The sequence below is a fragment of the Danio rerio genome, chromosome 11 (genome assembly GCF_052040795.2).
Source record: "Danio rerio strain M-AB ecotype USA chromosome 11, GRCz13ab, whole genome shotgun sequence".
Classification (NCBI taxonomy): domain Eukaryota; kingdom Metazoa; phylum Chordata; class Actinopteri; order Cypriniformes; family Danionidae; genus Danio; species Danio rerio.
Genome location: NC_141031.1, coordinates 700,202 through 728,196, shown reverse-complemented (window position 1 = coordinate 728,196; position 27,995 = coordinate 700,202). Strand labels below are relative to the sequence as shown.

General features: G+C 35.7%; 5 protein-coding genes across 11 annotated transcripts in view; 2 read left to right on the top strand and 3 right to left on the bottom strand.

Annotated features, from left to right (window-relative positions):
* Positions 1-27,995, top strand: part of poc1a (POC1 centriolar protein A) — a 521,349-nt gene that overhangs the window by 38,683 nt on the left and 454,671 nt on the right. The window lies entirely within an intron of this gene.
* syn2b (synapsin IIb) overlaps positions 1-27,995 on the top strand; it is a gene marked incomplete at its 5' end in the record, with an annotated part of 84,101 nt that overhangs the window by 38,021 nt on the left and 18,085 nt on the right. Inside the window, 1 exon segment of the mRNA NM_001327771.2 lies at positions 119-208. Within this exon segment, the coding sequence (NP_001314700.2) occupies positions 119-208 (90 nt within the window).
* Positions 169-9,455, bottom strand: timp4.3 (TIMP metallopeptidase inhibitor 4, tandem duplicate 3). Of its 4 annotated transcripts, XM_087271683.1 has the most exons (8): positions 8,487-9,455; positions 7,969-8,381; positions 5,500-6,630; positions 5,335-5,423; positions 5,120-5,222; positions 4,379-4,402; positions 1,997-2,112; positions 197-1,825 (listed from the first exon to the last, which is right to left on the bottom strand). In XM_087271683.1, exons 3-8 carry the CDS (start codon positions 5,630-5,632, stop codon positions 1,694-1,696), a joined length of 597 nt encoding a protein of 198 aa, XP_087127809.1. In that variant the 5' UTR covers positions 5,633-6,630; positions 7,969-8,381; positions 8,487-9,455; the 3' UTR covers positions 197-1,693.
* timp4.2 (TIMP metallopeptidase inhibitor 4, tandem duplicate 2) lies at positions 9,340-18,987 on the bottom strand. Of its 2 annotated transcripts, XM_087271769.1 has the most exons (6): positions 18,603-18,987; positions 14,669-18,038; positions 13,144-13,226; positions 12,948-13,056; positions 10,370-10,470; positions 9,340-9,731 (listed from the first exon to the last, which is right to left on the bottom strand). In XM_087271769.1, exons 2-6 carry the CDS (start codon positions 14,799-14,801, stop codon positions 9,594-9,596), a joined length of 564 nt encoding a protein of 187 aa, XP_087127895.1. In that variant the 5' UTR covers positions 14,802-18,038; positions 18,603-18,987; the 3' UTR covers positions 9,340-9,593.
* timp4.1 (TIMP metallopeptidase inhibitor 4, tandem duplicate 1) lies at positions 17,548-27,609 on the bottom strand. Of its 3 annotated transcripts, none has more exons than XM_087273093.1 (6): positions 27,402-27,609; positions 24,301-24,401; positions 22,164-22,269; positions 21,342-21,463; positions 18,078-19,554; positions 17,548-17,962 (listed from the first exon to the last, which is right to left on the bottom strand). In XM_087273093.1, the coding sequence occupies exons 1-5, from the start codon at positions 27,547-27,549 to the stop codon at positions 19,348-19,350; spliced, it is 684 nt and encodes a 227-aa protein (XP_087129219.1). In that variant the 5' UTR covers positions 27,550-27,609; the 3' UTR covers positions 17,548-17,962; positions 18,078-19,347. The 3 variants fall into 3 exon arrangements, with proteins under 3 accessions (XP_087129219.1, XP_087129221.1, XP_087129220.1); XM_087273095.1 differs by having other exon boundaries at positions 17,548-18,010; positions 18,585-19,554; XM_087273094.1 differs by having other exon boundaries at positions 17,548-18,038; positions 18,603-19,554.

The following is a 27,995-nucleotide window of genomic DNA, read 5'->3' as shown; positions in this document are numbered from 1 at the left end:
GGAAACTGAGGAGGATGACAACTCGTGAGATTGTATTTGTGACACCATCAACACTTCAGCTTTTAGTTTTTGTCATGTCTATGTAAACTGATCATCATGTTTGTTTTCTCTCTCTCAGTTCGCTCAGCTGATCAGCGTCTACAAGAAAATGGGTCCAGAAAAGTTCCCTCTGGTTGATCAGACATTTTACTCCAACTACAGGGACATGGTGAGAAATAAAACACATTTATTTCAACATAATACACCACATAATCAAACACCTGCTCATTTTGATCAAACATGTGGCTCTTTTACTTTGTTTGCTGCTATATCGTGTACAGTGTCATAGAAATGTGCTTAATACACCGAAAAAATGGATTAATTGGATTTACTACATTTTCTAAGGTAAGTGTTTGTAAACAATTGATATGGGAATTTAGAGAAAAAGCTAATTAAATATAGTAATGTTCAACTTTATTTGTTTAAACTCAGCTTATATAAAGTCAGAATTATTCGCCCCCTGTTCATTTTTTCCTTAATTTCTGTTTAACGGAGAGCAGATTTTCTCTACACATTTCTAATCATAATAGTGTTAATAACTCATCTCTAATAACTGATTTATTTTCCTCTTTGTCATGAAGACAGTAAATAATATTAGACTAGATATTCTTCAAGACACTTCTATACAGCTTAAAGTGACATTTAAAGGCTTTACTGGGGTAGGTTACATAGGCAGGTTAGGGTAATTAGGCAAGGTTTTGTGTAATGATGGTTTGTTCTGGAGACTATCGGAAAAATATATGGCTTAAAGGGGCGAATAATATTGACCTTAAAATGGGTTAATAAAAATTAAAAACTGCTTTTATTCTAGCCGAAATAAAACAAATAAGACTTTCTCCAGAAGAAAAAATATTATCAGACATACTGTGAACATTTCCTTGCTCTGTTAAACACCATTTGGGAAATATTTCAAAAAGAAAAAAAAAATCAAAGGGGGGTGAATAATTCTGACCTAAACTGTAAATAGTTTGGAACAATTTGCAATGAACCATTTTTTCAGTTTAGTATTAAGTGTGCACTTCTTAATGTCTTATATTTTAACTGTACTTGCAGATACTATAAATTCTCTTAGGTGCATTTAAATGAAATATTTTAATTAGAGATGCACTGATGTAATATTGGATTAATTTAATCACATTGGCAATAATATGAAAAAGGCTGAAAAAAATCTAATTTGAGGATTTGCTTTTTTTTTTTTACTTGTGTTTCTCTTAAAATGTTAGAATGTTAAATGTTTGGTGAAACTAGTTTAATGAAGGAAAACAGCTAGTACTGTATACAGCATGCAGTTGACTTATATCAGTATTGGTATTAGTGTTTGCAGAAGGTTTTTTGCTAAAATTTTATTGTATTTTGGTTTTGATATTGTGTTTTTGTACAATGTGTAAACACACACACACACACACACACACACCGAATGTATGTGTTTATTAACATGCATTTCTCTTTAAAACAAACACACACTTTTTTTTTCATGCAAAGCTTTTCATGTGTGTATCTTCTACTGCATTGCAAAGCTTTATAAAACTATTGTGCTCATTTTAACATGCATAAAGCTGACACATATAAAGCATTTTAAGCACTGTTAAAAGCCACTATCCCCACAGCGAATTGCCTCACACACACTCATTTTCCCCGTTGCTCTTCAGCATTATTATGCATTGATCCATCTGCAGGAGCCGGTGCTGTCGGCCATGCAGATCGACTGTGAGTTCTTGTCTGGATCATACATGTATCTCAAATAGCACTTGTTTTCATCACAGGGCTCTATATAGCAGTGACTAACCTGTAAAGATCACAGATGGAGTTATGTATTGTTCACTTAACCGGTTTCAGACATTGAAATCTAATCAGCTCTCTGATTAAAACCTCTGGACTTCATCAGCAGTTAAATATTTGCTGTAACATCATTACAGTATTCTGTATTTGTGTGCAGTACTTCAGGAATGGGATTTACCTGACAGTTACAGGCTTTCCGGTATACACTGAGGATCTTTTTCTCAGTTTTGGAGATTCTTCTCCAATGCTTTACAATGTCACACAGCTCAACAGTCAGACTTTTCTCTCCATGTCCTGGAAATACACAAGCGTAATGCACAATGAAGCTTGTTTTATTGTGTATGTACAGCTTTTGCTCATACGACATCCAACTTGTATGGGACTGTAAACTCCGTGATGTTCTTCAGACATTCACTTGACTGTTTTGGGTTCAGCTTCTTGTATTATATTCTGTTCATCTTTCAGATGAGACGTTAAACTGAGGTCCTGTCTCTCTGTGCTCATTAATAATCCCATGGCACTTCTTATAAAGAGTAGGGGTGTAACCCTGGTGTCCTGGCCATCTCCTCTCATGATCCCAATCATACCCATCACTGTCTCTCCACTCCTCCTATAGCTGGTGTGTGGTGAAGCACTGGTGGTGGTGGTGTGGAGAGAAGTGCTTTGGGTGTATGGCCAAACACTATAAATGCGCTATATAAATACACATAACTTACTTACTTATTAGTTTAGCATATAAAATGGGAAATGAGGCTTAAATTATGACTTTAAATGTATCAGCAAATTGTAACAACACAATGTGTGATGACTGTACACGTATTAAACTGAACTGTGGTTTTGTTATTGATTATTGACCATTTGGTAACACTTAATGGGATGTTCTTAAGACTTTTACGACACATATGATCGTGACATTACACAATATGAATATGATTGAGATTTTATGCATGCTTATGATAAGGCACAGCAATAATTTGAAATGCAAAGGTGAGATGTCTTTGTTATGATAACTTGACAAACAAATACATAACCTATTTTGTCTGACATTCTTGAAATGGCCAAGACAACATAAATCTGACATAAACATGATGGCCACGAGGTCACTATAATGTGCCATCACTTTTCATTAGAGCCCGTGGTAATTTTGTTAACAAAAATAATGACAAAATGTATTTGTTGACAACCTTTTTTTTTTCCAAGACTGTGATGAGACGAAGACTGTATGACATGGATATCATTAGATACTATGAGCCCTATCATACACCCGGTGCAATGTGATGTAAGGCGCGACGCCATAGTTGTTTGCTAGTTTTGAGGCTTTGTGCCACACTGTTTAAATAGCAAATGCATTCACGCTCATTTGTGCGCTCATAGGCGTTCTGGTCTAAAAGGAAGGCGTTCTGAGGCGCACTGCTGGCGCGTCGCTATTTTGAGAAACTATAATAGATTTTTCAATAGACCAAAACAAACCCGGTCTAAAGTCCAGCGCAGAGTTGGTCCTCGCTTACACACTGCTTAATACACACAAGAGGTAGAGCAACACGCAAATATCTTTACATATGAAAAACATATAAAATATTAAGGATATATATATAGGATATAATAAGAATATATATAGGATATAAATATAAAGGATTAAAATATTACAAAACATTATTTTCTAGCCTACATAAATATAAAAACCACTTCCTCCATGCCTTCTTCATCTCGGGAGGCTTTTTCAGTTCATTCAATTTGCTTTTGTTTAATGTTATTATTGTTAGCAGTATTATTTATTATATCCATATTTATATTTGTTTTATTAAAAACAAGCTTAGATTTGTCCACCTGCAGGTTTTAGACCAGATGGGGCACAGCATGTGTATTTGGATATAACTCAGGTTTTTGAGCACACTTCATTATTATTGTTCATTTATTCAATTGCTGGAAATTAGAGCTGAAGTTAGAAATAGTTTTGAAACAAATATTTGTGCTTAACAAACACAATTCATGATTTATAGGCTAATTAATGCCTGTGCGTACAAGGTTTTCCTATCCACAAGAGCGAAAGTGCCATAGCGCGACTCAACTGGCACGCCCTGAAAGCATTTGCGCTCTGCGCTTCGTGCATGGACCGTCAAAATAGAGCCTTAAAAGTGCAATGTCATTGTTAAAAAAGGTATTAAATTTATAAACTCAATACAAAATTACACAAATAAACAAACATATTTCTACATCAAGCCATTCATACACAACCAACATCCCCACAACAAAAATCACTATGGCTAAAAAGCAATCTACAAAGACAATTTGTTGAAAGAAAGACTTTAAGTGTCCATGGTATTTTTATTAAGCAGTCTAAATTATATATATATATATATATTATAATATATCAGAACTATTATTTGGGGGGCTATATATATATATATATATATATATATATATATATATATATATATATATATATATATATATATATATATATATATATATATATATATATATATATATATATATATATATATATATATATATATATATATATACACACAGTAGTTTTAGAGAATGACAGTTCCATTACCTTCGTGTCTGGAGACGAGCTTCCCTAAGGGTAGAAAAAAAAAGAGTTATAGAGCATTAAAATACATTGCTTCACATACTGCACACACTTTGATGCAATAAGAAGCACCTTGTTTTAAAACTAGCTCAAAAAGTCAATGTTTGCATTCTCAGACTAGATGTGTAAACACAGCGTGTGCCCATCATAAACTACAGTACACCACTTGTTCATAAATGTGTTTGTGAATTGGCTCTGACTTTCAACAGCTAATGAGCCAGCATCAGGAATAAGAGCGGTCAGTACAGTTGAAGTCACATTTATTCGCCCTTCTGTGAAATTTAGTTTCTTTGTCAAATATATTCATTTAATGTTGAACAGATTCAGGAACTTTTCACAGTATTTCCTATAATATTTTGTTCTTCTGGAGAAAGTATATTTTGTTTTATTTTGGCTAGAATAAAAGCAGTTTTAAATTTTTTAACAACATGTTAAGCTCAATATTATTCGCCCCTTCAGCAGTATTAGTGTTGGATTGTCTCCAGGACAAACCACTGTTATACAATGACTTGCCTAATTACCCTAACTTTACCCTAATTACCCTAGTGAAGCCTTTACATGTCAATTTAAGCTGAACACTAGTATATTATGTGCTGTCGTCATGGCAAAGAGAAAATAAATCGGTTATTAGAGATGTATACAGTCTCATATATATATATATATATACATTCTCAACATGTTTTCAGAAGAGATGAGTGTTTTTACCTGAGAACAGATACACGCTATGGGTCAGACTGATGCCACACATTCCTTCATCTTCAGGAGTGAAGAAATGCTTGATTCCGGCATGCTCAAACCCCTTGTACATCTGAATAGAGAAATACAAACATACAATTCTGGTAAAAAAAAAAAAAAAACAACAACAACAAAAAGACATGATGTTACGGGTAATAATGGAGTATGAAAATGAAAATTTTCACCTTGGTTATATTGATGTTGAACTTAAAGTATCCTTCTCCCGGGTACATGCTTTTGATGAGTTTCATGCTAAGTACCCTAGCTTTAAACACTGATATAACAGATATGTTGCAGTTAGCTTTGGGAAACTCTGTATATTTCAGTAGTGTCGTGTGTGTTAGCCTTACCTACGTCAGCATGGCAGAAGAGCTCTTGTGGATGCGCGGGACCACAGCTACAAGCCTCCAGCATGTGCTCTTTTAGACACACACACATGAGGAACAGCAGACCTGCAGTCACACACATCTTCATCTTCATCATCTTCACTTCTGACTCTTCACCTCCGCGTCTCTGCAGATCTGCTTCTGTCTGGGCACTGCGAGCATCTTATGTAACTTTAAGCAAAGCCCAGCCAACTCTCCAGTTCCTCTGAAAGATTGCGCAATGACAGAACGAGGGAAAAACAAGAGGCTTGTCTTGGCATCGAATTACATCAACAAAAATCATCTTAAATACTTAGAATTTAGTCAATCATTTAGTATTCAAATAAAGTGTCTGCCAGAGGGGTTCAAATTATGTTTGTCAACGTAAGAAGTCAAAATATGAGTTAAAATTATTTTCCATTGTTATGTAAAAATAAAACAACATGTGTTTCCCAGTGCTGGGTCACGACTGAAAGGGCATCCGCCAAGTAAAACATATGCTGGATTAGTTGGCGGTTCATTCCACTGTGGCAACCCCTGATAAAATCGGGGACTAAGCCGAAGGAAAATGAATGAAACAAAATTTGGATTCTGGGCTGTACTTTAAAATAAATTAAGCGATAAGTGGCTGTATATTTGATTATGTTATGAAAAACTTCTCACTATTAAATGGGTAACAGAAACCAAACGGTCTGAAGGATAGTGTAACGGCGGGGTTGAGTGACAGAGACAACAGGGGTAAGATCCAATATGCAGGTTTATTGAGCGTCAGGCAAGCAGAAGTCAAATCAGGTGCAAACGGGTATTTACAGGCAGTCCAGAATCGCAGTCAGTATAACAGGCAACAGGTCGTAAGGCAGGCAGCTAAACAGGATATCAAAGGGAAACAAGGCTAGGGTCTAACACGGAAAAACAAGGCAAGGAGAAACGCGTTGTAATGTCACTTAATGCAAACAAGACTCAATGGGTGCAAGAGTGGCTTATGAATGGTGTGTATTCAGTTTCTGACAGGGTTCAGCTGGTGAGTGCAGTCAAGCTAGATGAATGAGCAGGCGTGCGTGTCTGGGAGAAGTGCATGTATGAATATGTAGTCCTGGGAATTGCGGAAGTGTAGTCCTGGGCCCGGTTTTTTTAAAAGTAATCCACTAGGATTTTGGATAAGGGATTGGATCAAATCTTGAAAATGGGTTTTTCAAAAGAAAAAACGGATTACCTAATCGGATTAGATCACGTAATCTAATCTTGGTTTGGATCCGGATCAAACCTTTACTTTGGGTTTTTCAGACCTTTTTTGTAGGATCTGGATCACTTTGATCCAAAAAACCTGGATTAAACTGATCCCATCAGAAGGGTGGGTTTAGCGTGGATTTCATGCCCAAAATGTAATGAAAACTTAAAAATGTATTAAATAATACTATTTTTGGATCATACAGTATCTTACAAGATATACTATTTATTCATAAGGTTTTAATTTTATTTGTTCATCCGTCAGGCTATAGTGATTATTGGCTTTAACATATTCAGCCTTTCAGTATAGGCCTACAACAAAGTAGAAAGAGTTTGGCCTCATAAAATAAACCCCCAAACAGCTGTCAAAATTTACCAAAAACAATAAAAAAATTTCTGTCACTAATTGATATATATATATATATATATATATATATATATATATATATATATATATATATATATATATATATATATATATATATATATATTCATCACAATGGAAAATATTTTTCTTTTTAGAATATTTATTAGTGATGCATGCAATGATAACAAAATAACCAAAAATGAAATGCAAAGAATGGCAATGTCTTTAGATTTCTCTTTCAACAATTGCAAATAGAGACTGAAAGGGCAGAAGCATCTGGCAGAGAAACAACTGACTCTGACCAAACTGCAGCAAACCAAGGCCAAACTTCAGATCTGCCTCCTAAAGGCTGCGCTCAGACAAGCTGCTCTCTCCACATCAGATGAGGAAGTCTGAACTTATTGTGGAGTTTTTGACATTAAGTCTTTTTTTATTTACATCTATATTTGAAACTTATTGTAAATATCCTCAATGTACAGTGTTGTAGGTCTCAGATGAGCGGACTGCTGGAAGAGGATGGGGTGGGGTTTTTCTTGTTTTTATTATTTATTATTATTTTATTATTTAATAAATTATCTTAGTTTTCATTTCAAATAAAAATAAAGATATTTTGACCCCACACTGGCTATTATATTTGTTGCTTTTTACACAGGCCTATCTATCTACATTGTGATTGAGCACTGGTAATCCAGATTTAGTGATCCTGAAAAGTTCCTATCTGGATCAGATTGATCCAATCCGATGTTGCTTTGAAAAACTGGCTCAAAAAGTAAGCTGTATTGCATGATCACAGATCGCAAAAACAGGATTACTAAATCTGGATCAATTTGGTCTGGATTAAACCTTTTGAAAAACCGGGCCCTGGTGTTCGTGTGAGAACCAGCGATCTCTAGAGAGCGATCGCTGGTTGTGTGACAGATAGTCGCTAAAGTCCAAAGATTTTAAATTATTTAGGTTTTCAGGGCCAAATCTTGAGTCTTGCTGGCACAACATCATAAGATGTTAAAATTAGGTCAGATTTAGGTCATGACGTCAGGTGACTAAAATTCAATGTCTAGCCAGCATCTAAGGACAACATTATTTTGATGTCCAATAACGACGTCAAATTACGTTGATATTTGGTTGATTTTAGGTTGTCTTGCAAAGTGACCAAAATCAAACGTCTGATCGACGTCATGGTGGTAACGTCCACACAACGTCAAGGTGTGACATTATTAGACGTTGATATTTGGTTTATTTTAGGTTGTGATGGAAAGCGACCAAAATCCAACGTCTGATAGATGTCATAGTGGTAACTTCCACACAACATTGTGTGACATTATAAGACGTTGATATTTGGTTGATTTTAGGTTGTCTTGAAAAGTGACCAAAATGTAACGTCTGATAGATGTCATAGTGGTAACTTCCACACAACGTCAAGGTGTAACACTATTAGACATTGATGCTTGGTTGATTTTAGGTTGTGATTGAAAGCGACCAAAATCCAACGTCTGATAGATGTCATAGTGGTAACTTCCACACAACATTGTGTGACATTATAAGACGTTGATATTTGGTTGATTTTAGGTTGTCTTGGAAAGTGACCAAAATCTAACGTCGTATAGATGTCATAGTGGTAACTTTCACACAACGTCAAGGTGTAACACTATTAGACGTTGATGCTTGGTTGATTTTAGGTTTTGATGGAAAGCGACCAAAATCCAACGTCTGATAGATGTCATAGTGGTAACGTCCACACAACATTGTGTGACATTATTAGACATTGATATTTGGTTGATTTTAGGTTGGACGTTTGACATTGGCGTCGTCTAACATTGGGTTCTGACGTCTACCCAATTTTCATTTCCAAGCAAAATCCATTGGGTTTATTGGGATACAACATCAATATGACGTTATATTGATGTTCTGTGCCTGCAGGTTATGCACTGACACACTCAACAGCATAGTATCTAGGTGCCTCCTGCTTGACACTGAAGCATTGCTCTGCTCCCGGTCCCGGTTGTGAACATGCATAAATATATTTATTTATATTTGTTATTTTGAAGGGAGCTGTGCCCCAGTAGAGCTTTATGTCTAGCAATGCCTTTGCTTAATTGAATACCAATCAATATATATCACTCTTGATACAGTACATGCATCAGAGAGGGCGATGTCATGCGCACAGAACACACCAAATGCATGTGTTTATTAACATTCATTCACATGCATTTCTCTTTAAAGCAAACACAGACTTTTTTCATGCAAAACATTTTAATAGTTTTAAGCAAATCTGCAGACAAACAGACTTTGTGTGTACTTCTAAAGCATAGCAAAGCTTGACAAAACGCTTGTGTTCATTTTATTATGCATGAAAAAGCTGACATATATATATATATATATATATATATAATTTTAAGCATTCTCAAAAGCCAAAACAGCCTCTATTTCCACTGCTGAACGCCTCACACTCTACTTCAGGCATCATTTTCCCCGTTGCTCTTCAGCATTAGTATGCATTGATCCATCTGCAGGAGCCGGTGCTGTTGGCCATGCAGATCGACTCTGAGTACAGCTTCACCGAATCAAACATGTCTGTCAAGTAGCACTTGTTTTCATCACAGGGCTCCTTAAAGCAGTGACTGACCTGTTAAGATCACAGATGGAGTTATTTACTGTTACACCACAACATCAGCTTAATTAGGTCAATTAGGTTCACAGGGCAAATATATAGACCACTGAGATTTATTATCAAAAATTCATATGCAGTCGAAGTCAGAATTATTAGCGCATGTATATCTTTTCTTTAGATTTTCTTCAGCACATTTCTAATCATAACAGTGTTAATAACTCATCTCTAATAGCTGATTTATTTTCTCTTTGTCATGATGACAGTAAATAATATTAGACTAGATATTCTTCAAGACTCTTCTATACAGCTTAAAGTGACATTTAAAGGCTTAGGCTAATTAGAGGTGTCATATTTCATCTAAATTTACATACACTTCAACATAAAGTGATGCTAAAATGTATAAATAATTGTTAAACATGAATATAAAGCATATACAGCATTGCTCTTGCAAAAATCAGTATGAATAAAACAAAATCATATCCATGCGATTGTTACTAATACATAATAATAGGCTTGACTGTATGTGCAACTCATGCACACAATACTTACCAGCACTCATATTCAAACACTTGCTGAATATAAACGTCTGGGTTTTCTATTGGAATGAACTTGACTCAATTGTTATTGTGAGTTAGTCTAAGAATGGGATTTACCTTACAGTCACAGGCTTCCTGACCTAAGCTGAGGATTTTTTTATGGGTTTTGGAGAGATTGTCCCAACGCACCACAAGGTCACACAGTCCAACATGCACACCTTTATCAATGACAAAAATGCACAGAATGTAACAGTTATACACGACCGTCTAGTGCAGAGCTCAGTATATGTACAGTATACTGTATATAGACCATTTCAATGTGGTCATGTCACTGACCCATGAACATTTCCTGCTTGTTATCAGACTATTTCATATCTGTTACAAGAGACAATTCAATTAAAACTTAATGTTAAAACAGCTATCCTAACATTATTTACCAATATGTGGCTCTTTTCAGATTCTTGTTATCCAGAAATGTTAAACAGGAAGCATGTTGAGACCATTGTTATTGTTCACATCCCTCAAAATGGTCTATATATAAAATATCTGTACATGCTGCAAATCCTCACAACGCAAACACAATGCATTTTGCCCACAATGCAATTGCTGAATTGAGAAAACATTTTACAAGTAACTTTTATTCTAAATTTTTATACTAAATTTGGGATCATATTCTTAAAACAAAAAAATGACCAATGGAAAAGTGTGAAGCACCAAAAGCAGCCCATATTAAATACTAATTAGGCTGTTGTTGTCATCCATCTTTTTTACAAGAGAGGCTAGAAAAAACAAGAAGATCTATTATTATTATTATTATTATTATTATTTTATTATTATTATTATCATTAGTATTGTGATTATTATTATTATTATTATTATTATTATTATCATTAGTATTGTGATTATTATTATTATTATTATTATTATTATTATTATTATTATTATTATTATTATTATTATTATTATTGTGATTATTATTAGTAGAAGTAGTAGCAGTAGTAGTAGTAGGATTATTATTATTGTGATGATTATTATTATTATTATTATTATTATTATTATCATTATTATTATCATCATTATTAATATTATTATTATCATCATTATATATATATATATATATATATATATATATATATATATATATATATATATATATATATATATATATATATATATATAATTTTTTATTATTATTATTATCATTATTATTATTATTATTAGTAGTAGTAGTAGTAGTAGTAGTAGTAGGACTATTATTATTGTGATTATTATTATTATTATTATTATTATTATTATTATTATTATTATTATCATTATTAATAATATTATTATTATCATTATTATTATTATATATTTTGTATTATTATTATCATTATTATTATTAGTAGTAGTAGTAGTAGTAGGTTTATTATTATTGTGATTATTATTATTATTATTATTATTATTATTATTATTATTATTATTATTATTATTATTATCATTATCATTATTATTATGATTATTATTATTATTATTATTATTATTATGTTTTCATTTTTTATTTTTCAAATAGCCAAATTCAGACTGAGGAAAGTTGAAAGTTTTGGCATTTTTGTTTGGTATTTCCTTAATAAGGGAGAATATAGGCTACCATTTTTTTCTAATGATATAAAATGCAATACATTTGTATTTAATATTATTAATATTTTTTTAAATATTTCTTTTATCTAAATCTTTAGGAAATACTTTTGTTACATCACAAACTGTGGTTATGATGACCTCCCGACAACCTAATCCAGCTAAAAATAGTGCTCAATATATCTACTTTTTGAGAAAAAAGAACCACCCTTTATATCAGGCTGGCTTTGGCCCTGACAAATAATGTAAAATATGAAAGCAGAACATCAGTAGGCCACTTGTACCTGAAAAGCGCAAGCCTTCGCACTTTAAATTGACCCTTATACTAGTTGCCAATTTTGAAAACATTTATTGTGAGTAGTGACGCTCCTCATCTCATTTTGGGTGTTTGTAAATTCTCAGAAAATGCTCTGGGCTTGTCATGTGCTTCTGCAAAGGTCTTATTAATTTGGACGGCCTCATGCATTCGTTAGCAAGAACTTTGGCACAGATAACGCACTGTGGCTGGGTCAGAGACTCTTTTCTTCGAGAAAATGGAATCAAACCATAGTTCAGCTAACTATCATGGTATTTCCTGCATTTCATGTTTCCAGTATTGCTACTGCTGTGACCTGAAATGTGTCCTCACCTGGGTCCAGTATGCTCGGTCATCATTACTATTAGCTGCTGAAGGCGGATCACAGAGACTTGGTCTTTTTTGTGGGGGAAGAGTTACAGATTTGTCCATTATTGGTCAGCCAGGGGATAAAATGAACAACATGAGGCAACATGATCATTCTCCTAACTGACCCCCTGTTGGAACCCGCTGACCTAAATGAGCGGTTCCGTCAGGTTTTAGGGTCTCCTTGAAACATTTCCGTTGTGTTCTGAGCTATTTGAAAAAGTTGTGTGAAGATGCAGTGCATTTTCTAAAATTGTGTTTGCGTTGTGATGATTTGCAGCACGTCTGCTCGCAAACTGATGAAGATCTTTTCTCAATTTTCTGCCGTTTTTTGTAGTTGTGCATGTTTTCTTTAGTTTTTAGCATGTTCTGCTCCCTTTGCCACCATATGTTAGGGTTTTTGTATTCTTTACTTACCTCTCACTGCGAGCAGATAAATGCCAGGTCTCAGGCGGATACCGCACATCGCTCCGTCACTAGCTGTGTGTAAATACTCGATTCCTGCATGCTCAGCGCCCTTGAACACCTGCATGGAGAAACACGAGAAGATATTTCTGTTCACAATGGAAAGATGCTGATGGAAACATGATTAGTGTAAAGATGAAAATTGTACCTGGAGCACATTGATTTTGTACTTTATCTCTTCGGGGTCTTGGCCAGGTATGGGCTCCTCGTCAAGTACCATAGCCTTAATCACTGATAGAAAATCAAATCAAATGTGACGAAAAAATGATTAGTCAGTTCACCACGCTAAAGTGTAATAAAACCTTCAAAATAAATCCTAGCTGAAATGTTTTGTTCTCTAGGAACTCAAAAGAATATATTCAGAGGGACTAAACAAAAATGACATTAGAGCACGACGACTTTTATTGTAGGTATACAAGCTTAAGAAAATAAATGCAGCATACACTCATCGGCCACTTTATTAGGTACACCTGTCCAACTGCTCGTTAACACAAATTTCTACTCAGCCAATCACATGGCAGCAACATGATCAAGACGATCTGCTGCAGTTCAGAGTGAGCATCAGAATGGGGAAGAAAGGGGATTTAAGAGACTTTGGTTGTAGCATGGTTGTTGCTGCTAGAGGGGCTGCTCTGAGTGTTTCAGAAACTGCTGATCTACTGGGATTTTCAAGCACAACCATCTAAAAGAAAGGCAACAGTAACTCAAATAAGCACTCGTTACAACCGAGCTCTGCAGAAGAGCATCTCTGAACACACAACACGTCCAACCTTGAGGCGGATGGGCTACAGCAGCAGAAGAGCACACCGGGTGCCGCTCCTGTCAGCTAAGAACAGGAAACTGAGGCTACAATTCACACAGACTCACCAAAACTGGACAATAGAAGATTGGAGAAACGTTGCTGCTCTGATGAGTCTCCATTTCTGCTGACACATTCGGATGCTCGGCTCACAATTTGGCCTCAACAGCATGAAAGCATGGATCATCCTGCCTTGTATCAGCGGTTCAGGCTGGTGGTGGTGGTGTAATGGTGTGGGGGAGATTTTCTTTGGGTCCATTAGTACCAATTGAGCATCAACGCCACAGCCTACCTGAGTATTGCTGCTGACCATGTCCATCCCTTTATGAGCACAGTGTCTCCATCTTCTGATGGCTACTTCCAGCAGGATAACGCAGCATGTCATAAAGCTCAATCATCTCAGACTGCTGAACATGACGATGAGTTCACTGTACTCAAATGGCCTCCACAGTCACCAGAGCTCAATCCGATAGAGCAGCTTTGGGATGTGGTGGAATGGGAGATTGGCATCATGGATGTGCAGCCGACAAATCTGCAGCAACTGTGTGATGCTATCATGGAGCAAAATCTCTGAGGAATATTTCTAGTAGCTTGTTGAGTCTACACCACCAAGGATTGAGGCAGTTCTGAAGGTCCAACCTGGTACTAGTAAGGTGTACCTAATAAAGTGACCGGTGAGTGTATATTGCTTGTACCCTCTCTCCTTGTGTAATTCGTGTTTATTAATTAATGCACTAGTAATTGAGTTAATGATAATGCCTTACTAAGTTAAGTGACCTCGAGTAAATAAAAGCTGTATATATCCTGCAGATTATTATATCACAGAATATATTCATGCTGTACATTTGATTAGTGTCGTGTGTGTTAGTCTTACCGGCACTCGAATAGCAGAACTCCTGTTGTGGATGAAAGGGGATACAGCTGCAGGCCTCCAGCATCTGCTCATTCAGACACACACACATGAAGAACAGCAGACCTGCAGACACACACATCTTCATCTTCATCATCTTCACTTCTGACTGTTCACCTCCGCGTCTCTGCAGATCTGCTTTATTCTGGGCACTGTGGGCATCTTTTATAGCTCTTAGCAAACAGTTCAGAATTCAGTTGTGTGCTGATTGAGCAACAGAAACAGGCACAAAAAGGCGTCGGCATCAGATTACATAATCTTAGAAATCATCACGGTAGCCCTTTACAGTAAGGTTGTGTTTTAGTTAATGCATTTACTAACATGAGCAAACAATGAACGAATCATTTATGACAGTGTTTGTTCATAGTTAATGAAAATACAATTGCTCATTGTTAGTTGATGGTAACTCAGGTGCATTGACTTATGTTAAAAAGCATGAATGTGGATGTTATTACTGCATTAGTAATTGCTGAACTATGATTATTAAATGCTGTACAAATGTTGTTCATAATTAGTGCATTTTAATAAATATATTACCTACTGAAACCTTATTGTAAAGTGTGACTGTAATCATTTAATGTTCTGAAGGTTTCTACCATAATGTTTCATGTAGCATTGTCAGATATATTTAATGTTCAAATAAAACAAAACATGCACTCTGAGCTTCATGAAATAAATCAAGGAATAAGTATTTATATTAAGATAAAGTGTATAAGTTTATCAGTCCTCAAATAATTCTTGTTCCAAACAGGATTTTGTACAGAGAAATTATATTGCTACAAAATGCATGGAACATATTTCTGCACACTCTCATGTCACGGGGCAGTGCTCTAAAGCACACTTTGTACTTTAAAGGAAATTATAATGCCTAATATAAATGCGTACTTCATAGTACACTGTAAAATATTATCATTGCCTTAAATTGTTTTAGCTGAATCAAATTATGAACTTGCATCAATCAAACTGACTAAAAGTATTACGTTAAAATGTGTATAACTTTAAAAAGTAGCTGAAAGCTGATTAAAACTCATTCGAATAGGTTAAAGCAAAATAAAATTATGTGTTGACTTATTGTCATACAATGTTTACAGTACAAAATTGTACCTTTAAGTTGCCTATATGCACCGGTGATGTACAAAAGTGTGCGTTTTAAAAAGGTATCATCCCAGTTGCACCTTTTATTTCAGAGAGTATGTACTGCATTTATTTATGAAATTACAAATTCTTTGTTATTTATTTGATGGTGAATTTTGAATTAAGAAGAAATGATAAGTACAAAGTTTTTTTCTTGTTTCTAAATATCTCAAAATGCTTAAATAAAGCAGCATTTTATAGACAAGCAAAACATATTGTCTTGTTTTAACTTATTGTCTCGTGTCGTCGATCTTACAGCTTACTTTAAAGTCTGTATTTTATTCGTGGTTTTGTTTCCTACACTAAAAAAAAATATTCAAAGATGATTCCTTAGATTTACTCTTTTTTTTACGTTAAAACGTTGTAAACTATTTATTTAGGTTGAATTTAAACAAACAAATCAAGTTGAACATTATTAAACTTAATTTGTTTGTTTAAATTCAACACAAATAAATTGTTTGCAACAGTTCTGCATGCAACACTTTTTTCAGTTGCGCAGTGCGGCCTGTCTCTACTGGTTTATGACCAATCAACTTTTCTAAGTTTTCAACCTAGTGCAAATGAGCAGTGGTCCGCAGAAAAAAATGGCTCACATCATTCACCTCCTGCTGCTGCTGGTCCTAGGTTGTGGAATGCTCTGCCCCTCTGTATTAGATCTGTTTCATCCCTGTCTGTTTCAAATCTAAGTTGAAAACCTCTTCGATTTGGCATTTTATCAATGGAAGTTGTCTGTTTTAGGTACAATATTGTAATGGTATATTTTTTCTTTGTTGTGATGTGTATTGTGCAGCTCATTGGTCAACCTGTGGTTGTATTTAATAGTGCTATATAAATAACATTGACATTGAAATTGACATTAAGAAATAATCAGTCAAAATTAGGTAGGTTTTGCCTTAAGCTAAATAATCTGCCAATGAGGTAAGCTATATATTCTTATTTCAAAGAGAAAGCAAAAATATGTTGCACACTCCATTGGCAGATTATTTAGCTTGTTTTAAAGAAAAGCCTAATTTTGGCTGCTTATGAAAGACAATATTTTGGCTTGTCTGGAAATTCTTCATGATTTAATTGTTTTTGGAAATTTAAACTAGAATCAAGACAAAAACTCAAAGTAATAAATGTATTTTTTTGCAGTGTGATGCATTAAAGTTTTGTATTAATATTTTCTTGTTGAAAATATCCTCTAATAGTGTTACAGAACTGTTTACAGTGAAAGAGCACCTCTTAATAAATCCACACACATTCTCCATATCTACATATCGCAGTTAGATTTATAAAGCCGTCCACATTGTATGCGTTTTATAACTCCTGTTGTGATCATAAATGACACAGAGAGTGTTTCTGTGGTGTTTGTTGTCTGTTAAGATTAGCTGTTTCTCATATCATGGTCTGGAAGTCAGCATAATTTATCTGGAACCGTCACGCGAACGCCTATTGCACAACATCAGCATTTCATCAGATAAAAACAAACAGTTAGAGTTAATTCCTTAATTCACATCCTTCTTTATTTCCGGATGCCTCCAGTAATGTTATATTTAAGCTTACCTCGTCAAACCAAAAGATTAAAATACAGCAATCCAAAACTATACAGATCAAATATAAACTAGTTCATTGAGACCTGTAAATGCAAAGGATTGTACTTTTGTTTTAATTTGTGCAAAACACTTCTGTCTATTTCAGAAAGCAAAAAAAAAAAAAAAAAAGTCAAATTGCAGTTTTTAATCTTTATTCCTTTTGAAATAGAAAATTAAATCAGAAAAGATATGTTGCGTTGACGAATAAAATCAATAATAATCAAATACAGACAACTATAATGCAAATCATTGGTTAGACAGTCAACTTAAACTACTGCTGTATGTTAAGAGCACTGGCTAACTGTACATGTCAGAAAAATACATCATGAAACATGCCTTCGTCAGGAGGTTGCTATGAAGATCAGAGTGGTTGCTTGTTGATAAAGTGTGATGGGTTCTTAGGTGGCTGCTAAGGTGTCTTAGTGACTGTAGTGTTATGGGTGGTTTTATGGTAGTTGTGTTTTCTTGTAGCAATTGGTGTGTTCTGGTAGTGACAAGTGTTCTGGTACTGACTGGTGTGTTCTGGTAGTGACTAGTGTTATGGTAGTGACTGGTGTGTTCTGGTAGTGACTAGTGTTATGGTAGTGACTGGTGTGTTCTTATAGTGACTAGTGTTATGGTAGTGACTGGTGTGTTCTTATAGTGACTAGTGTTATGGTAGTGACTGGTGTGTTCTTATAGTGACTAGTGTTATGGTAGTGACTGGTGTGTTCTGGTAATGACTGAAGTGTTCTGGGTGGTGACTGAAGTGTTCTGGTACTGAAGTGTTCTGGCAGTGACAAGTGTTCTGGTAGTGACTGGAGTGTTCTGGGTGGTGACTGAAGGGTTCTGGTACTGAAGTGTTCTGGTAAGTGACAAATGTTCTGGTAATGACTGGAGTGTTCTGCATGGTTGTTTGGCAGTTACTTGTGTGTTCAGGTAGTGACTGATGTGTTCTGGTAGTAACTTGTGTGTTCTGGTACTGGAGTGTTCTGGTAGTGATGAGCATTCTGGTAGTGACCAGTGTGTTCTGGTAATGACTAGTGTGTGTTCTGGTAGTGATGAGTGTTTGGGTAGTGACTGGTGTGTTCTGGTAGTGACAAGTTTTGTGGTAGTGACTGGAGTGTTCTGGTAGTGACAAGTGTTCTGATAGTAACAAGTGTTTTGGGAATAACTAGTCTTCTGGTAATGACAAGTTGTCTGGTAGTGACTGGAGTATTCTGGTAGTGACGAGTGTTCTGATGATGACTGAAGTGTTCTGGTAATGACTGGTGTGTTATGGTAGTGACTGGAGTGTTCTGGTAGTGACGAGGGTTCTGATAATGACTGAAGTGTTCTGGTAATGACTGGTGTGTTATGGTAGTGACTGGAGTGTTCTGGTAGTGACAAGGGTTCTGGTAGTGACAAGTGATCTGGTAGTGAGTGGTGTGTTCTGGTAGTGACTGGAGTGTTCAGTGACAAGTGTTCTGGGAATGACTAAAGTCTTGGAACTGGAGTGTTCTGGTAGTGACAAGTGTTCTGGTAGTAACTGGAGTGTTTTGGTATTGACTAGTGTGTTTTGGTAGTATTAAGTGTTTTGGTAGTGACAAGTTTTCTGGTAGTGACTGATATGTTCTGGTAGTGACTGGAGTGTTCTGGTACTGGAGTGTTCTGCTAGTGATGAGTGTTCTGGTAATGACTGAAGTGTTTTGGTAATGACTGGTGAGTTCTAGTATTGACTAGTGTGTTCTGGTAGTGATTAGAGTGTTCTGGTAGTGTTGATTGTTTTGGTAGAGACTGGAGTGTTCTGGTAGTGACTAGTGTTTTGGTAATGACAAGTTTTCTGGTAGTGACTGGAGTGCTTTCAAAGTGACTAGAATAGTTATTTGGTTGTTAGGTTAGCCAAGTAAGTGGTTGCTAAGGTGTTCTGAGTGTCTGTAAGATAGAGCTGATTTTTGGGTATTCATTTCTACATTCTCAGCCTTCAGAAATGTCTGTGGTGTTTTTTTCAGAAGGTACGGATGTTCCTCCTTCATGCCAGCTGCAGGAGCCATCACTGTGTCGGATGCAGGCATATTCATGAACTGGTTCTCCATCCTCAAATGGCCACAAGGATGACCAGTCTGTCAGGATACACTCGTTTTTTACCTTGGGGTGACAGGGCTGTTCAGTGCAGATGGATATCTGTTGAGATCACAATTTCAGAGATTACTATATTGTAATATGTCTTCCAGGACCACAAAGCCAGTTGTCGGAATAGCCAATAATGCATTGTGTGAGTCAAAGTATTTTCTTTCATGCCCAAAATCATTAGGGATTTTAAGTAATCATCGTGTATCGTGAAGACATTTTATAAATTTCCTACAGTAAATATATCAAAACATTTTTGGTTAGTAAATGCATTGCTAAAATCTGGAGTGTTCTGGTAGTGATGAGTGTTCTGGTAAAGACTGGAGTTTTCTGGTAGACACTATAATGTTCTGGTAGTGATGAGTTTTCTGGTAGTGATGAGTGTTCTTGTAACGACTGGAGTGTTGTAGTAGAGACTGAAGTGTTATGTTAATGACTGGAGTGTTCTGGTAGTGATGAGTGTTCTGGTAATGACTGGAGTGTTCTGGTAGTGATGAGTGTTCTGGTAATGACTGGAGTGTTTTGGTAATGATTGAAGAGGTGTTCTGGTAGTGACAAGGATTGTTCTGGTAATCATGAGTGTTCTGGTAATGACTGGAGTGTTCTGGTAGTGATGAGTGTTCTGGTAATGACTGGAGTGTTTTGGTAATGATTAAAGTGGTGTTCTGGTAGTGACTGGAGTGTTCTGGTTGGGATGAGTGTTCTGGTAAGGACTGGAGTGTTTTGGTAATGATTGAAGTGGTATTCTGGTACTGGCAGGAGTGTTCTGGTAGTAATGAGTATTCTGGTAATGACTGGAGTATTTTGGTAATGATTGAAGTGGTATTTTGGTAATGACTGGAGTGTTCTGGTAATTACTGGGTTGTTTTGGTAATGATTGAAGTGGTATTTTGGTACTGACAGGAGTGTTCTGATAGTAATGAGTATTCTGGTAATGACTGGAGTGTTTTGGTAATGATTGAAGTGGTATTTTGGTACTGACAGGAGTGTTCTGGTAGTAATGAGTATTCTGGTAATGACTGGAGTGTTTTGGTAATGATTGAAGTGGTATTTTGGTAATGACGGGAGTGTTCTGGTAATTACTGGGTTGTTTTGGTAATGATTGAAGTGGTATTCTGGTACTGACAGGAGTGTTCTGGTAATTACTGGGTTGTTTTGGTAATGATTGAAGTGGTATTCTGGTACTGACAGGAGTGTTCTGGTAGTAATGAGTATTCTGGTAATGACTGGAGTGTTTTGGTAATGATTGAAGTGGTATTTTGGTAATGACTGGAGTGTTCTGGTAATTACTGGGTTGTTTTGGTAATGATTGAAGTGGTATTCTGGTACTGACAGGAGTGTTTTGGTAGTAATGAGTATTCTGGTAATGACTGGAGTGTTTGGTAATGATTGAAGTGGTATTTTGGTAATGACTTGAGTGTTCTGGTAATGACTGGGGTGTTTTGGTAATGATTGAAGTGGCGTTCTGGTAGTGACTGGAGTGTTCTGGTTGGGATGAGTGTTCTGGTAAGGACTGGAGTGTTTTGGTAATGACTGGAGTGTTTATCTTTAAATTACTTTATCTAATTTAAAAGCTCTCCTATTTTGGCATTTTTACAATATGTAAAATAAGCCCTTTGTCTTTACAGAACATGTCTGTTTTCAGGTCAAAATACCAATCAGTAAACTGATTTATTCTGTTGAAAATGTTAACTTTGGGGTCAGACGGAATGTTATCTGTATCATCTGTGCCTTTAAATGCAAATTAGCTGGTTCTCCCTGGCCACTTTTCAAGCATGTCACTTTATTTGCGCATTGTTGTCAACTGGGATAAAATGCATAATTCGATTACTGGATATTACCGTGCAGTTACAGCCCATCTGATATCTGTATTTGAGGTTTTTCTTCTGCGTTAAGGAGAGTCTGTCCCAGTGCTCAACAAAGTCACACAGTGTGACGAAGAATCCCTCAGACATCATACTTCCTATGAGACAACAAACATATCACACATTGCATTTCTGTTTCATTTTCCCAGAGGTCTTAATATTAATTCTTATTATAGTGCATTATTTAAAACGGCAACAGGCGAATAGTGGACTGGACAAAAAACAAACTAATGATAACTCATAGTAAACCAATCCTCACATATCTGATGCCAATAACAAACATACTTAGTAGATCAGTATTGATTGAAAAAAATTTGCCACAGTGGAATGAACCGCCAATTATTCTAGCATACATTTTAAGTGGCGAATGCCCTTCCAGTTGCAACCTATTGCTGGGAGACACCCATACACACTCATTCACACACACACTTATATGATGAAAGAATCAAAGAGTGTTTACAAGTCATGCACATTTGAGCTTAGAGCATAGTATTGTACAATGGACAAGCTTGAAAATAAGCCTTCACTAATCAATAATGAATATGAAAAGGAATGATTGTGTTGTTATTTGTAAACAGTGCAGTGGTGATGTCAATGTTCGCTAGCATTTGACATTGACAGAGCAACAATGAAGTATATTCTGAGATATAAAAACACAATAAACTATTGCATCCTCCAGGCAGTAAACGACACACCACCGCTCCATCTTTGGTCATCCAGCAGTTTCAATAAATGCTCATCCTGAGGGTCGGAGGATTAAAGTCTTTTGGGAAAATCTCATCATAATAGCTCTTATACCTGAGAGCAGATACTGGCCACGGTTCAGTCTGATCCCGCACATTGAAGACATCTCATGCGTGTAGACATGCTGGAGGTCTTTTATCCTGTCCGAGCCCTTGAACACCTACAACAGCAGCATTTCGTTAGTCCTGTCGTTTTGCTAGAGGCTCTGTGTTGAAGTCAGAGTATTTGTTTTCAACACATTTCTAAGAATGATAGTTTTAATAACTGATTTATTTTCTCTTTATTCTCTTTACCATGATGACAGTACATAATGTTTGACTAGATAGTCTTCAAGACACTAGTATTCAGCTTAAAATGACATTTAAAGGCTTTACTAGAGTAATTAGGGTAATTATGCAAGTGATTGTACAGTACTCAACATCTATAAGTACATTCCATTTTGAAAATGAATATTATCCATTTCTCAGTGAGTGTATTTTGGTGCAGATTTATTAAACAGATATAATTATTACAATAATATTTTAGTCACCAAACATATTTAAAAATTGAAAGATCATACAATTAAATTCAAGCAAAATAATGCAAAAATAAATTACAACCTACAAAATTTATAATAAATTTCTCCATTGTTTTGCTTCTCTTGATTTTAATTTAATATTTTTCTATAACATATAAATTTGGCTGTGCGAATTTTTGGAGTGTTATTGTAAGTTATTTTGTTAGATGAGCTCCAGATTTGGCTTCAATAGTGACTAATCTAATGTATATGCACCAATACAGTATTGCTGAGCTTCCTATTAAAAGTATGAATTTAAAAGAGAGATTGGTGAGGGGTGTACGCATATATGCTGAGCACTGTATACCAGTGGTTTTGCTCTGTAGACAATTGAAAGATAAGATAATGAAGCTAATAACATTGACCACAGCAGCAGTTTAGTTTCTACATTATTTTAAATATTCCAGCCAAACTAATGGAAAAATAGACTAGCAAATACTGTAAAAAATGCTCTGTTAAATATCAGTTCAGAAATATTTGACAAATAATTAACATTTTACAGGAGGGTGTATAAATCTCACATATCAAAAATGTTTCCCAGCCAGAGTGTCATAGAGCTACTTATCAAGATGCGTGCCATCTTTTTGAATGGCAGTGGGTTTTAATTGTCACTTTTACAGTCTCGTTTTTACAGTCGACTTTTTTATATATACAGTGCTCAACATAAACGAGTACACTCCCTTTTGTAAATAAACATTGTTTTATCCATTTCTCGGTGATTATGTGTAATATATTTTAGTGCATTTAAAAAAACAGATTTATTAAACAGATATACTTATTAAAATAATATTTAGTTACTAAACATCTTCAGAAATACAAAGATAATACATTTAAATACATGCAAAATATTGGAGGGAAATTACAAACAACAAAATATCAACATAATGTTCTGCATCTTTTGGTTTCTCTTGAATTGTGCTCATTTTACATTTTTATTTAATATTTTTCTCTAACATATAAATTTGGGCTACTAATTTTTATTTATTTATTTATTTTTTTTTAAGATTTATTTTTGGCCTTTTTGCCTTTATTAGATAGGATACTATTGAGACAGGAAGCGAAGCGGGACAGAGAGAGGGGGTAGGGTAATTTCGTTGAGCCGGGATTTGAACTCGCGATGCCTGATGTGCTATTGCACCATATGTTGGCGCGCTTACCACTAGGCTACTGCGCCAACAGGTCTACTAATTTTGAATGTTATTTTGTTAAATTAGCTCCAGATTTTGCTTCACTAGCCTAACGTACTGTATATGCACTAATATAATATTGTTGAACATCCTAAAGAAAACAATTAATTGAAATAAGAAATTCATAAGGGGTGAACTCGTATATGTCGAGCGCTCTGCTTCTCTCAGTTGACTCGTTGACTTATTTATTTATTTATTTAAGGCAAGTATATTAGAAATAACTGCAAAAAAAAGCAAAAGTAAAAGTAATTTGTTACTTGTTAGTGTAAAAGTAATTTATTAATAGTCACTAGTTAACAGGGGTGTAGCGAGAGGGGGGATATGTCTCCCTCACTTTTAGAGCCAGATCATCCGCTATGCCCCTGCTAGTGACTGTGCTTTGTAACTCCTTAAACCCAACTCTGATCGCAGCAGTGCACTGACGTGATCCTGAAGTTCATCTGCTCACCTTGATCACCTGCACCTCATACTGTATTTTCCCCAGGCCGTACATCGGGTTAATGTCTTCTCTGCGCCTGATCTTCTCTCCGGTTATCTCTGCCCGCAGCACTAACGGGAAAACAGGCAGCTGTTATTATATTATTATTAGAGCATGATGGTGAAACACCACCAGTTATGTTGTCTGCAAATACACATTTTGCTAGTTTAACGGACAGCATGCTGGAATTAAACAGTTGGCAATATTTTCCTAAAGATTGATATCATCCAGATTCTGCTTTCAGAGGATTTACAGTGAACTGAAACTCATTATGATGATATATTTGACTTGGTTGCTCAGTGGTTAGCACTGTCACCTCACAGCAAGAAGGTCGCTGGTTTGAGTTCCGTCTGGGGAAACACTGTGATTGACATTCTCCCTTTGTACGTGTCATCAGAGGGGGAAAGCCCCGCCCACTAGTGTCCATCTCTCCATCTCATTAGCATCTCCAGCAGGCCTGAGTGAGAAGCAGCCGTCTGTCCATTCGCCATTAGAGTGTTTGAGCTGCTGAGGATAATGTCAGCATAGACTCAGAGGATTATAGATGTGGAGTTCTAGATGAACAGGAGCGAAATAGACTGACAGAAGCATGAACACACACTCACACTGACAACATGCAGACGAGTGCTTCTGTAACAGGAGATATTTCAGTTTGAATGTAGAGCTACTCAAGACTCCTCCAGAATTGTCTGTTTTTGTCTTGACGGTGTGCTGGATGGCAGAGCGATGCGTTATTGTTTTCTCGGACAGGGATTATGTGGCTTTACTTTATTGGTTGCAGGAATACTCCAGGAATCTGCTTGGGTTTATAAACTCATGCCGCTCATTCCTGACTCATTGTTCCAGAACAAAGACTGGAATGCAGAAGCAGACAAACCCTTTCAGTCTGTGAGCCGGACACCACATTCACTGGACATCTAAACACGAAAACACACACTCTGCATGCGGAAAGAAGGCAAATATACACTGCAAATAAAGATACTTAGAGTTTTTTTGTCATTTCTCTAGACCAAATATCTAACAAATCCTAAATCAGGAAGCTTTTCTAGACAAGCAAAACTTATGGTCTTGATTTTAGAAATAATAAGCCAAAATTAAATGGATTTTTCCGTAAAACAAGCCAAATAATCTGACAATGGGAAAGTGAAGTACTCGTATGTCAGAAGAAAAACAAGATTTTTTAACTTAGGAAAAGCTCACTCATTATTTCTGTAAACAACACAATATTTTTGCTCGTCTATAAAATGTTTTAATAGTAATAATTTTTAGGTAATTTGACTTGAAACTAGACAAAAACTCTAAGTAAGAAAAGCTGTTGCAGTGTCATCAATACATGGACTGTTGTTGAGCTTTACTCGCTCTCAAAAGAGATCATTCATTCACTCATTCATTCATTCATTCATTCATTCACTCATTCATTCATTCACTCATTCATTCATTCATTCATTCATTCATTTAAAAAAAATTATAAATTAGCTTTTGGTTATGGAAATAAAGTAAAATTTAAAATATAATAATATAATAATTGAGGGTGGCGCAGTGTGCAGCACAATCCCCTCACAGCGAGAAGGTTGCTGGTTTGAGTCCCGGCTGGCTCAGTTGGTGTTTCTGTGTGGAGTTTGCATGTTCTCCCCGTGTTGGCGTGGGTTTCCTCCGGGTGCTCCGGTTTCCCCCACAGTCCAAACACATGCGCTATAGGGCAATTGGGTAGGCTAAATTCTCCGTAGTGTATGAGTGTGTATGGGTGCTTCCCAGTGTTTGGTTGCAGCTGTAAGGGCATCCACTGTGTAAAATATATGCTGGATGAGTTGGTGGTTCATTTCGCTGTGGCGACCCCTGATTAATCAACGGACTAAGCCGAAAAGAAAATGAATGAATGAATTTAATAGTATTATTATTGTTTGTTTACAAATAATGCTTCTTTACTGTCAGCTGTGTTGCTTTATTTTATTTTTTATTTAATTTTATTTATCTTTGATTTATAAGTAAAAACAAAAGAACAAAAATTGACACGGCAATTATTCTGATTATTATATTATATTATATTATATTATATTATATTATATTATATTATATTATATTATATTATATTATATTATATTTTATTATATTATATTATATTATATTATATTTTATTATATTAATTATATTTATTATATTTTATTATATTATATTATATTATATTATATTATATTATATTATATTATATTATATTATATTATATTATATTATATTATATTATTATTCCCAATTTCTGTTTAACGGAGTAAAGATTTTCAACACATTTCTGCACATAATAGTGTTAATAACTCATCTCTAATCACTGATTTATTTTCTCTTTGTCATGATGACAGTAAATAATATTAGACTAGATATTCTTCAAGACACTTCTATACAGCTTAAAGTGACATGTAAAGGCTTCACTAGGGTAATTAGGGTAAAGTTAGGGTAATTAGGCAAGTCATTGTATAACAGTGGCTTGTTCTGGAGACTATCAAAAACAAATATAGCTTAAAAGGGCGAATAATATTGACCTTAAAATAGTGTTTAAAAAATATAAAACGGCTTTTATTCTAGGCGAAATAAAACAAATCAGACTTTCTCCAGAAGAACAAATATTATCAGACATACTGTGAACATTTCCTGAATCTGTTCAACATTATTTGGGAAATATTTAAAAAAGAAAAGAAATTGAAAAGGGGGCGAATAAGTCTGACTTCAGCTGTATATGGATATAATTTTTCTCTAAAAGTATATCATATCAAAAAAGATACATAGATTTTATTCTTATTAGGTTCCAATATGCCCAAATAGCAAAAAGAAATAAAATTTAAATTAAAAAATGCATGTAAAAAAAATAGCTTGGGCACACACTCACCTGCACACACAGTCACTCAGGTATCTGATTTGCTCCAGTGTGTTTACAGCAGGAGTTCTGAATATCGCTGTAATGTCTGTGCGTGTGCGTGCGTGTGCATTTGTGTGTCTGTGTGTATGCATGTGCGAGTATGAATATGTGAGTGTCTGTGTTTGTCTGTGTGTGTGTGTGTGTGTGTGTGTGTTAGCCGTACCTGCGTCAGCGCTGCAGAAGAGCTGTTGTGGATGTGCAGACGCGCAGCTGCAGGCCTCCAGCATCTGCTGATTCAGACACACACACATGAAGAACAGCAGACCTGCAGTCACACACTCACGAGTGCACATCTTCATCATCATCATCATCGCAGAACACACTGTAGAGAACACACACACACACACTCCACACAGCAGTCTGTGTCTCACACACTCTCAAGGAGCTCCGGCTGTCTTATAGCTTTCATGTGTGGCCGAGGAAAGGACCACCTTCTAACCAAACAAACCCCACCCTCTAAACGCACACACAATACACACGCACAATACACACACACTCTCAAACACACACTTTGTCTCTCTGTCTCTCTCTCTCTCACACACACACACACACACGTTTTAAACAGCGGATGCCCTTCCAGCTGCAACCCATCATTGGGAAACACCCATGCACACTCATTCACACACACACACGTGTTTGGACTGTGGGGGAAACCGGAGCACTCGGAGGAAACCCACGCCAACACAGGGAGAACATGCAAACTCCACACAGAAACACCAACTGACTCAGCTGAGACTTGAACCAGAGACCCTCTTGC